Source organism: Mus pahari, chromosome 16 (assembly GCF_900095145.1).
Source record: "Mus pahari chromosome 16, PAHARI_EIJ_v1.1, whole genome shotgun sequence".
In the NCBI taxonomy this organism is placed as follows: Eukaryota; Metazoa; Chordata; class Mammalia; order Rodentia; family Muridae; genus Mus; species Mus pahari.
In genome coordinates this window covers 22,539,236-22,551,939 of record NC_034605.1, presented here as the reverse complement: position 1 = coordinate 22,551,939, position 12,704 = coordinate 22,539,236, and the positions used below count along the sequence as shown (strand labels likewise).

The window sequence follows — 12,704 nt, the reverse complement described above, 5'->3', positions numbered from 1 at the left end:
ATCAATAAAATAAAAACAACATCAATATATCTTACACTTTGGTATGTCTCCTCTGTGGAACAGAAGCAATTATTTGATTATTTTATGCCCCCAGAAAAGAAACAGTTTATAATAATAGGCAAAAAAGAGTCACATTAGCTGAATCTACCCTGATCTCTCATAGACCCTTGCCTGGATAAATGCCCAGACTGATTAGGGTGTCACTTATTTTCTGAGTCTGATACATTTGACAAGAAAAGAAGAATAAATATGTAGGTGGTGTAGCTTTAAGGAACTGATATATGCAAAGGATTGAGAACACCAGTCGAGAACCTACACATAGGATTAGCTAACCTCTCACAAGTTCTCTCTTGTCTCTGAGAAGCATGCAAGGGTGTGGCTTCACCAATGGATGAAATGGTCCCAGTTATCTCTTGATGACAGCATCCTGAAAGATTTTCCTACTCCAGCTCCCAGTTAAAGATTCTTCTTCTACTGTAACATGCTGCAAATATGCTAGCATTCACTTCCAGAATTACAGTTCTTAACATTTCTACATGTGGCCTTATGGTCTAGTTCAGAAAACAGGGATTTTTGTCTTTGCTTATTTGCTTGGATTGTCCAGACATTAATTTCTTTGGTGGTACAATAGATCAAAAGTAGGTATGTTTCTGAGGGTTGCCTAACTATATTGATCAGTTGATCAAGTTAGATTCTAAGAAGATAGGAAATGCACTGTATACTGTGAGAGCTGATGGAAGCTGAAAATGTGTGCGTTGCCCATGTTCCTTCTCAGCACCTCTACCAAGAGCCAGCATTACTAGAAACCCATGGGAACTTTAACACTGGATCTTGCTTTTTCACTGAGATAGTCAGACAATACTTAATCATTTAATGTCTAAACGAAGTCAACAGGAAATTATTCTGACCCAGAAAGTTGGGGCCACAGTTCCTGGATTCTGTGGGGCACAGTCGATAGCCATCAGCCTCCCCTTCTGGTTTCCCTTGTTAGAAGTGCTGCAGGTGGGGGCTGAGGTTGAGCAGGGCTCATTGCTGGACTAGGCTGCTCTTTGTCAGGAAGGAAGTGGTTGCAGACATGCTGAGTGTGTGTGTGCTCATTACTATAACTCTAATCACAGTAGGTTTCTAGGACCAGCATGTCATCACATCTTGTTTTTCTGTGAAATTTTTATTAAGGACCAAAGAAGGGAGAAAGAGTTTTAAATGCCTCAAATTTGTTGTTGTTGTTGTTGTTGTTGTTGTTGTTGTTGTTCTTTGCCTGTTAATGACCTTGGATAGTAGATAACCTGCAGAGAAAATACAAGCTTCCTTTCTGCAATGTAATATGTTCACTCAGTTCACTTGTATTCATTTCTACTGCAAATAAAAGAATAGACTTATGAGAAGTATACAAATGACAAAACCACCAAACATCACTTAAAAGTATCCTTCAACCAGTCTTAGGAATAGAGGAACAAACTCACTGATTGAAAAGCAAATGAACATTTGCATGAACTCTATGTCAAAGGAGAAGCAGGGGGAGCCAGGGTAGATGCAGGATAAGGCATCAAGTTAGGATAAAGGAACAGGAGTTATATGCTATAGCGTTTAGGGAGAAAATAGATACACCCAGAACAGCCCATCCCAAGAGTGCTAACTGGTCAGTTTGCCTAGTTCCCTATGACACCAAACATTTATTAAGACAGATATTACAAAAATTGTTACCTTGTCTGGTCTTAGAAAGTTTAGGCATGGGTCCTTCATCAACATTATTATTTTATTGATTTCAGTGATTACTAAGTCTTTGGGACATATGTATGGTCCAGAGTTAGCTAGGATTGCTAACCTCTTGGTTGTGGGTTCTAGTCCTGAGATATGAGAAGAGAGCTATGCTTTGAACTTACCTGAGTCGTGGCCATTACCCAGTGAGCGACAGTATGGCTTTGCCCTTCTGTGACAACTTAAAATGTCTGAAACATTGCCAGTGTCTCCTAAAAGAGATGACTTCCAGCTGAGAACCACTGTTTTAGCCATGTGTTTAGGAAAAGGTACATGCTAGCATAATTGTCCTGAAGTCTTAACTGAGATGGGGACAAAATGAGACTCCCGACTAACAACCAGCATGTAAAATTTCCCTCTCACCAATAATATCCTTCAGTCTTGACACTGCCTCTTTCATTGAGAAGAGGTTGCACAATAATTAAATCACTTAGTGTATAGCACTGATGTTTATGGTCCAGCTCTTTCCTACTAGTCTCATATTCTTGCCCTACTTTTTGCTATGTTGAGCTATGTTAGAGATGTTTAAACACTTCTGTGGAATCAAGTAGAATTCGTTCCTTCTACTGAGTTCTTCATATTTATTCTGAGTCATGCATAATTCTTTTTATGGATCATATTGGAATAACAAATAACAATGTCAAAATTAAAACCACAATTTCTTGTTTGGTTGTTTAAAAGTTCCTAAATATTTTCTATATGTTGATTTCATGAGTGATGAAATCAAGCAAAAAGATAATCCCAGAGGGAACAATGAATCTCAGACCTGTTTCTTTAATACCAAGTTATATGGTGTATAGAAGGGAGCATGAAGTGACTGTGTCCTGTTTCTCAGATGTGGTCTGACCTTGAAAACTAAATTAAAATGCCTACCCTTTAGCCTCTGGTCATGGAAAGGGACTAGCAGGACACACAGCAACTCATAATTCAGAGTGTTCACATCATATACCTCCTTCCTCTCTCCTATGTCTCCTGTTGAAGAGCAACAGCTCACAGCTATTGCGGATATACCTTATACCTAATGTAGATTTGCGGTATGATGTTAGTTTTCGGCTCAAGTGTTATTGATAGCATCTTGACCGGGAAAAGATACTGTGGAATGTTCAGTCCTGGTAGATGCTTAGGGTGGTGTTGTCTCATGGTCAAGGTTCTGAGGTTGGCCGAGTCCATTCTCTTCTAAAGGCACCTGCATACTAGACCTCAGCAAAAACTGTAGCGGTAGAAACTGTTTCAACGTACTGTTTCTTCTCAAACAGAGGAGGGGGCAAAAATAATTAATACGAAACTGCATTTAAAAATAAAAGATACACAAATAAGATTTGAAAGTTTAGAGTGTCATTCCTCCCACACACACACACATATTTCATTTGAGTATTTAAGAATTTAACATAGCTACATAACATTAACTTTCCTTGCAATTTCAACAAAGCTATGTGTCAAGAGTGATCACACACAAGTGCATGTGTGTTCACACACATACACAGGCAATAATATGATTTTATGTACATAAGAGGAGGAATGTATGTTTCAAAGTCTGATACCCACTTAGCCCATGCCAGATTTTCCTTGCATGGCCATGTGCAACATTTGCACAGGGTAGCCATCTACCCTACATCTTAGGCAATAGTGTGGCCTAGTTAAACTCTGAGCCTGACTTACATCTGCCTTAAAGGTTTCTGTGCATCCAGAGGAACGAGAGTGAAGGAACAGCACCAAAGATGGCACTCTCACACATATCTTAGTGACCCGCCTTGATGCTTGGCTGTTGGTAAAAAACCACTGCTCTTGATGTGTCTTCCTTACCTTTTTATTTTTTTTAATTTTTTGTCTTTTTTGTTTTGTTTTGTTTTTTGTTTGTTTGTTTGTTTTTTCTAGGCAGGGTTTCTCTGTGTAGCCCTGGCTGTCCTGGAACTCACTCTGTAGACCAGGCTGGCCTCGAACTCAGAAATTTGCCTGCCTCTGCCTCCCAAGTGCTGGGATTAAAGACGTGCACCACCATGTCCGGCTCTTCCTTACCTTTGAGGGGAAAAAAAAAACCTACAAACTACAGTTCTTAGAGTCTTAGTGTATAATAAAATTTTCTACAGATAATTGCTACATAAGTACTATATTCAAGTTCATGTGTATGATCTCATCTCACTTGCAAGAGCTCAGCCTAAAGTAGCAAGCAGGTAATAAAATCAATCATAAGATATACAAACATCTATTTCACCATAATGTGTTTGCAGGAGGATTTGGGACTTAGTTTATTCATTCACTTTTGTTCATCACTTTGCAATCAGAGCAATGAAATTTTCAGTTCAAACTGGGCTCAAATACCAGTTACCAAGTGGCAGAAGAACTCAAATTGTTAACTACAAAACTTCTAGAAAATTGAGACAATTAGAACAATAATAAATATCTTTTACATTTATATTTAATAATATTTTAATTAATCTTTGACATTTAGTGTGATAAATTTGTATTCTTTAAGTAGAGACAATAGTTGGCATATTTACATGCAATATTTTCCTTATTTATCATAGAAACAAATAAAATTATGGGTATTATCTTGAAGCAACAATCAGTTTGGTCAAAAGACAATGAGTGTACATCAATATCGAGGCTTCAGGGAGCCTGAAGTTTTTCTCTACCATTTCTCATACTCTAAGTAATGAAAAGTTACCGGCCATGCCATTTTCTCTGTACCACGTTTACACACACGAATCACTGTAACCAGTTTCCCCAAACTGTTCTCTTAAGTAAATATCTTGGGACAAACATCAATCCTAAGCAACCTTCTGTATCCTAAGCTGCCGACTGCAGCCCCTAGGAGAGTTGGAAGTATTATATTTTCAGCCAGGGTTCTTAGTCAAGGTTTAGAGATGGAAGTTTGGTCTGTAGAAATGCCCGGTGGTAATGTTAGGGCCCAGGGTACAGCCAGCCAGAGGGATATTGGCTTGTCACAAAGATAAGGTCTGGGATCCAGAATTTCCTTTTCAGAGTGGAGGAGGTCTGAGGGAAGACGTGAGGTGGGAGTTGGTCTGCACTAGGAACGGCTGCAAGCTAATCTTTCAGTACAGATGAGGGCAGGGCTGAGTCATTGTGCCAGTCCAGGTGGCACAGTAATACAGAGCAGAATCGGACTCCTCGACATTCCGAAGCACAAACTTATACCTCTTGTCCGGGCCTTCATAAACAAGATATTTCTTCGAACTGAATCCGGAATCCATCACAGCTGTGGAACTGATGAAGTTATAGTAGAGAAGGCGCTCTGGGGCCTTCCCTTTCTGGAATCGGTACCAGTGGATGTAATTGCTTGTTCTGTGGATATCACAAGTCATTATAGCAGAGGACCCCTCTGAACTGGTGATTGACATTATTCTTCCTTCCAAGTTGGAGGATGTTTGTCTGCCTGCAGTGGTAGCAGCAACAGAGAATAGTAGGTTAGCAACTCATCAGCGTGGCTTCCCACGGCCAAATAAAATGTCAGGAGTACCTATGCCATATACTTACCAGCAGGCAAGAAAGCTAGAAGTAGGGCCAGAGCCCACAGCATGCTTTGTGCTCTGAGAACTGCCTAAGGCAAGGTGCAGCAAAAAAAAGACAAGACAAGACAACCCAATAACCCTCCTTGACACTAATCCCTAAACTTGTGAGTCAAAGCTGCTCTTGCTGACTGTGTGAGACAGAGAGACATAAGTTAAAGCACACTCTTTGAATCAACTGTCCAATGGGAGAGGTGAATGTCTGGGACCAGCCACGCCTCTCTGATCATCTGTGTATATTTGGCACCCTCTTGAGGTGACTGAGAGCAGACACTACTCAGAGAAGTGAGCAAGTGGAGATAAACTGGGGCAAGCTCAGTACAGGTATCTGTTAAGACTTGAATCTAATATATTAAAAGAAGCTATATAAAAGACCAATATTGATGGCTGCATCTGACCCCCTCCTAAAGGAATAGGTGTGTGTGTGAGAGAGAGGGGGGGACAGAGAGAGAGAGAGAGAGCACGTGTACATAAATCAACTTGTTAAAAAACCTTTTTCTGAGCTTGGTGAGTATGTGGGTAATCCTAGTTCCAAGAAGGCTGATACAGATGTTTCCCAAGCTTGGGCCACATAGTAAATTCAAGGTCATTCTAGGGACCCTAATAAGATACTGTCTCAAAAGAAAACATAAAAGGACAGGGATGTATCTCAGTGGTAGAGCACATGCCTAATATATACAAAACACTGAATTCAACACCGGTACTGACAAAAAAGGTAAAAGTCTTATGGAGGCAGAGAAATGGCTCAGTGGTTAAGATCTCCTCCTATTCTTGCAGAGGAACCAAGTTAGACTCGCAGCCCCTGCGTGGTAGCTCACAGCAATCTGTAACTCCAGTTACAGAGAATAAAATGCAGGCTCTTTCACAATATGCTACACATGCATACACTTGGTCACACACAAACACAGACATCAACATAAAATAAATATTTTAAGAGCTTATGATTAAATGTAGGACAACGTCTATTCAAGTCACTTTTTGGCTTCTACTAGGTAATTCACGCTCTAGTACAATGGAAAGTAGCCAATCAGAACGCTTGTGGCCAGTTGTTTTGTTTCTTGCCGCAGATCTCAAAGTGCAAGGATGGGAAGCTGCCCTAGAAGCACTTCTGAAATCAGAGGCCTTGGTTGGGAGTGGGAGTGCATACACAGGGTAACTTTTCAGGCTCTCACAAGTTCTACTGTCTTGGAGCCTGAAAGTGCTCTGCTAGAGTAGAAGGCTCAGAGTTAAAACTAAGGGAGAGGAAATTCCTGTCAATCCGAGTGAAAGGAATTTTCTTTACCACATAGCCCAGGAGAACAGAGCAAGCCAGAGATGACCCTTAGCCAGGTGCCATGTCATGTGGCCCAGGGGAGGGACAGCCAGCAAGTCTGAGATGGTCCTCGCCCACGGCCGCACTGGAAGATCATAGTTCTCCTGAGATGGCCCCAGACACCCAGAGGCCCTGGAACTACCGGGATGAGCAAGGGAAAGGTGGAAAGGTGGAAGAGAAAGGGAAATAGAAGGGTGTATGCACAATGAGGAGAGGTGGACTTAAGGATTGTGAGGAGCAGTCTTATTTGAGTAGCCCGTGGTGCCACCTAAGACCATGGTGAAGCCCTAACCCATGCTACCACCAAGAGCCAAGTCTGAGTCTATGGTCCTGAAGCAGCAGAGGTCTGTTATCACCAAAGGCCAGGCAGACATCGCCGCTGCTGTCTGGAAGCATGCTAATGTCTGAGGCCTGGGCAGAACTGGCCTCACTCCTCACCTGGACATTGCAGGAGAACTGGCCATGAAGGCACAAGAGCAGGAGATCTGTCCTGCCCGTTGCTAGCTGCAGCAGTCAGAACAGCCTACACCTTTCCCATGAAGCGTGGCAGAGTTAGCCCTGGTTGTGGGTTGCAGATGAGCCAGTGCCAAGGGTTTGAGAGTAGAAGAGCTGGCCAGCCACTTGTCACTCTCCTGCTTGAGTTGGTCTGGGCATGAGAGACTTGCTGGCACCACCTCCTGTGACTGGCAGGAGAACTGGCCCTGATGTCATGAAAGTGGGAGAGCTGTCCCAGGTCCTTGCCTGTTGCATCATGGGAAAGGGGGCCCTGCACCTCACCTGGGCAGCACAATAGAGCCAGTCCTGGTGGCATGGGGATGGCTGGAGAGCTGGCAGACTGATCAGCTCAGAAACCACCCAGGCCCCGATCCAGAGCTTTGAGTTGACCCATCTATCAGCTTCGGGAGTGAGTGAAGGGACTGGTCTTGCAGATCCAAAGCTGTGGGATTTCCATGACACAGGACAACAACAAGATATCTGAGAGAACTTCCAGTGAGGATTCACTGTGTAGCAGAAGCCAGAGGCCTCAAACCAGACTCACTGCAATGAACAGATGAAGAGATGTAGACCAAGAGTATACGGTGTGATACACTGTGACACACCACAGCTTCCACAACGAGATTTTCATTTTCTTTTGTGGGCAAGTTGCAAGGGCAGAGCATGGATACTAAAGAACAAAAAGATATGTGGAATTGGGGTGCATGATGTGAATTTCACAAAGAACAAATAAAAAGTGAAACAAATAAGATAAATCCTTCCGGGTTAGAAGTGCCAAAGTGGGATTATCCGCTTTTAAGAAGCTCAGTTTCCAGGCAACTAGTTCAATGAGTGGGGGAATAATTTACAAGTCATCACTAAAGGTCACTGCCACCGCTGTGTGTCTTCTCTTTATGCAGATTATGCTACTCATAAAATGAAGTTTTTAAAAAGTCAGAAAAGAAGCCCACTCCACTAGAGCCATAAAACCAACGGCAATGGAGGGAGGCCAATGCCAGAGTCAAAGGAACACAGTGGAAAAATCCATAACGTAATTCATGAATATGTGTGCGGGGATATTCAGATCAGCAAGAAAATACTGCTCATGTATTCAGTGCTTTTGGGGGGAAATATATTGTTAAATTTCTACCTTACAAAAATTCTACTTGTACAAAAATATTTATTATAATAAAGTTGAAAGTAGAAAGCATTAGAATTATATACTGACAAGTTCCAAATACATTACCAGATAGGCCCTTTCTATTGCTGACATCAAAAGATAAATCAGTCATGTTTTCTCTGATATGTAGAATTCACTGAAAAAAAATAAGAGAATAACTAAGGGTCAGATCTCTAAAACAAAAAAAAAAAATGGAATCTGAAAGAAAAAAGTTTGTTTTAAAAGTAATGTTATCATTTCTATCCCTCAAGGTTGGCAAAAAGAATCATCAAAGATTGATAATGAGGAATAGCTCAGAAATAAAGGATAAAAACACTTATAGACCTGTGAATCATGAATATTCCACAAAAATCCTGAAAAGCATACGAAAAGTCAGTTCAGTAAAGAAATATATGTGATCAACAAACTGTAAAATAGCATGAGATCTCATTAGAGACACAAAATTTCCAAGTTAATAATTTTCCTATTTTGTGGAATGCTGGGCTTCTAATTTCTTCTACCTTAATTTCCCTAGCTTTGGACAAGTCAAGTAATCTCTCACTGCCTCAGTTTCTCGTGTGCTAAATTCAGTAGTTTTTGAATCCTCAACCCCTGTTTGTTTTTGTGTTGCTTTGTGTTTTTTTGAGACAAGGTTTCTCTGTGTAGCCCTGGCTGTCCTGGAACTCAGCTTTGTAGACCAGGCTGGCCTCGAACTCACAGAGATCTGCTTACTTCTTCCTCCTGAGTGCTGGAATTAAGGATATTTGCCATTATAGCTGGCTTCCCTAAGGGAATTATTTTATTAATAACCATATTATTCATTTACATTTCCAACAATACTCCTCTTCCCAGTTATCCCTGCACAACCTCCCCCACCCCATCCCTCTTCTTACCCCCTCCCCTTTGCCTCTGTGAGGGTGCTCCTCCACCCACTCACCCACTCCTGACTCAGTGATCTAGCATTCCCCTATGCTGGGGCATCAAGCTTCCACAAGACCAAGGACCTCCCCCTCCCATTGATGTTGGACAAGGCCATCATCTGCTACATATGTACCTGAAGCCATGGATCCCTCCATGTATACTCGTTGGTTGGTGGTTTAGTCCCTGTGAGCTCTGGGTGGACCAGTTAGTCAATAATGTTCTTCCTGTGGGGTTGCAGTTCCCTTCTGCAGTCCTTCCCCTAGCTCTTCCATTGGGGTCCCCAGGCTCAATCCTATGGTTGGCTGTATCTGCACCTGTATTGGTCAAGTGCTGGTAGAACCTCTCAAGCAATAGACATACCAGGCTGCTGTCAGCAAACACTACTTGGTATCAGTAATAGTGTGGGGTTTGGTGTCTGCAAATGAGATGGATCCCTAGGTAGGACAGTCTCTGAATGGCCTTTCCTTCAGTCTCTGTTCCATTTTTTGACCCTGTCTTCCCTTCGGATAGAAACAATTCTGTGTTAATATTTTTGAGATGGGTGAGTGGCCTCATCCCTCAACTGGGGGCAGTGTCTATCTACTGGAGGTGGCCCTACAGGTTCTATATCGCCTTTGTTGGGTATTTCTGCTAAAGTCATCCCTGTTGGGTCTTGGGAGCCTTTCACTTTGCTGGCTTCTGGGACTTTGTAGTGGCTACGACCAGTTCCCCATCACCTCTGCTGTTGGGGTCTCTCACTTCCACTAACCACTCTCCTTCTAAACATTATATTGCGCCCCCTGCAGATGCACAGGATTGCTATTAAGAAGACCTCCCCAGATCTCCCAGAATGCAGCGTCGTCAGACCGCCCTACATCGTTGTCATCACCGCCCACTGTCGCCGCCCACTGTCGCTCGGACCAACCACTAACGTTGTCACCACCCACTCGCTCGGACCTGCCTACTGGATCACATCTGCGCTCATGATCGGACCGCGCGCGGCAGAGACAGAGAGAGTTTCTCCAAGGGACACAAAGGCAGGCCTAAAATCCTTCCTTGTCCGATTAATAAAAATCATGCTCTGATCAGCGCAAACCGACAGGGCATTCATTTTCCTTGCAGCCTATCCTATTTTAGGATGTTTAGCTCTTCAGTACGAACCCAGTCCAAAGTGTTTTCTGCCCACGCAGATACACACACCCTGCTACATATTTCTATTCAATGTCTTGACCCTCTGTACTTCTCTCCTGTCCCTTCCAATACCTGATCCTGCCCCCATCTTTTCTTTCTCTCTCCTCTCTTCCTCCCAGGTCCCTCCTTTCCTTCACACCCTGTGATTATTTTGTTCACCCTTCTATGTAGTTTTGAAGCATGCACATTTTGGTCTTCCTTCTTCTTAAGCTCCATATGGTTTGTGATTATATTTTGGGTATTCTGAGCTTTTGGCTAATATGTCAGTGAGTACTTACCATGTATGTTTTTTTTGTCTTGGTTACCTCACTCACAGTGATATTTTCTAGTTTCATCAATTTGCCTGTGAACTTCATGAAGTTGTTTTAAAGAGCTAAGTAATACTCAGTTGTGTAAATGTACCACATTTTCTGTGTCCATTCTTCTTTTGAGGCACATCTGGACTGTTTCCAGCTCCTGGCTATTATAAATAAGGCTGCTATAAACATAGTGGAGCATGTGTCCTTGTTATATGTTGGAGCATCTTTTGGGTATATGCCAGTAGTGGTATAGCTCAGTATTCAAATAGAACTATTTTCAATTTTCTGAGGAACCACCAGAATGATTCCCAAAGTGATGTTACTAGTTTGCACTCCCACCAGCAATGAAGGAGTGTTCCTCTTTCTCCACATCTTCACCAGCATCTGCTGTCAGCTGAGGTTTAGATCTTAGCCATTCTGATTGGTGAGAGGTGGAATCTCTGGGTCATTTTGGTTTGTAGTTTCCTAATGACTAAGAATGTTGAACATTTCCTTAAGTGTTTCTCAGCCATTCATGATTCCTCAGCTGAGAATTGTTTAGCTCTGTATCCCATTTTTAATAGGGTTATTTGGATCTCTGGAGTCTACCTTCTTAAGTTTTTTGTATATTTTGAATACTAGCCCTTTATCAAATGTAGGGTTCATGAATATATTTCCCAATCTGTGGGTTGCTGTTTTGTCCTATTGACAGTGTCTTTTGCCTTACAGAAGCTTTTAAATTTTATGAGGTCCTATTTGTCGACTGGTTTTTTATGCTATTTTTTATTTTTATTAATCATTCTATTCATTTACATCTCAAATGATATCTCACTTCCCAGTTACCCCCTCCACCTATCCCCCATCACACACTCCTTGGTTGGTGGTCTAGACTTTGGGAGAACTGGGTATTCAGGACAGCCTATGTTGTTCTTCCAATGGGGTTGCAATACCCCTCCCCTTTGCCTGTATTGAATGCTCCCCCACCCACCCACACTCATACTCCCACTACTCCAGCATCCCTGTACTCTAAGGCATCAAACCTCCATGTGACCAAGGGCCTCCCCTCCCATTGCTGTCAGGCAAGGCCATCCTCTGCTTCATATGTATCTGAAGCCATGGATCCCTGCAGGTACACTCCTTGGTTGGTGGTCTAGACTTTGGGAGAACTGGGTAGTCTGGCCAGCCTATGTTGTTTTTCCAATAGGGTTGCAATCCCCTTCTGCTCCTCCAGTCCTTCTGCCAGCTCCCCCACCAAGTTCCCTGAGTTCAGTATGATGGTCAGCTCCAAACATCCTCATCTGCATTGGTCTAGTTACTGGCTGGACCAAGGAACTGCCACACTAGGTTCCTGTCAGCAAGTGCTTCTTGACCACGGCATTGGGTTTGGTGTCTGCAGATATGATGTATCCCTAGGTGAGGGTGTCCCCAGTTGGCCTTTCTGTCAGTCTCTGTTCCATTTATTGTCCCTGTTTTCCCTTTGGACAGGAACATTTCTGGGTTTGAAACGGATGGGAGGCCCCATACCTCAACCAGGGGCCGTGCCTATCTACTGGAGGTGGTCTCAACAGGTCCTATATTCCCCTTCTCTGTGCATTACAGCTAAAGTCAGTCCCCTTGGATCCAGGGAACCTCATGTTTCTCTGGTGTTGGGATACTCCAAAGGCTAGCCCCAGTTCCACATCCCCCCTGCTACCTATTTTTGTTTGATTTCCTGACCCTCTGTCTTTGATACTGCCACCCTTATTTCCTTCCCCTCCTTTTACCCTCCCTTATCCCCCTCCCCATCCACCTCCCACAATTGTCTTGTTCCCCCTTAATGCAGGACAGAAGCACCCACCCCTTCTCCGGTCTTCCTTCCTTCTACTCTCCATATGGCTTGTAGGTTGCAACATGGACATTGTGAGTTTTTGGACAAGTATCCACTTATTAGTGAGTACATACCATGGGTGTTCTTTTGTGTCTGGGTTATCTCATTCACAGTGATATTTTTCTAGTTTCATCCATTTGCCTGTAAATTTCATGAAGTCATTGTTTTTAAGAGCTAAGTATTACTCCATTGTGTAAGTGTACCACATTGTCGGTGTCCATTCTTCTGTTGAGCGACA

General features: G+C 42.8%; 1 gene segment (V, D, J or C); it reads right to left on the bottom strand.

The window, feature by feature from the left end:
- Positions 1-4,811: 4,811 nt before the first annotated feature.
- On the bottom strand, positions 4,812-5,308 carry LOC110334264. The segment is given in 2 exon segments: positions 4,812-5,152; positions 5,254-5,308. Coding segments are annotated over 2 exon segments (384 nt in total).
- Positions 5,309-12,704: the final 7,396 nt, after the last annotated feature.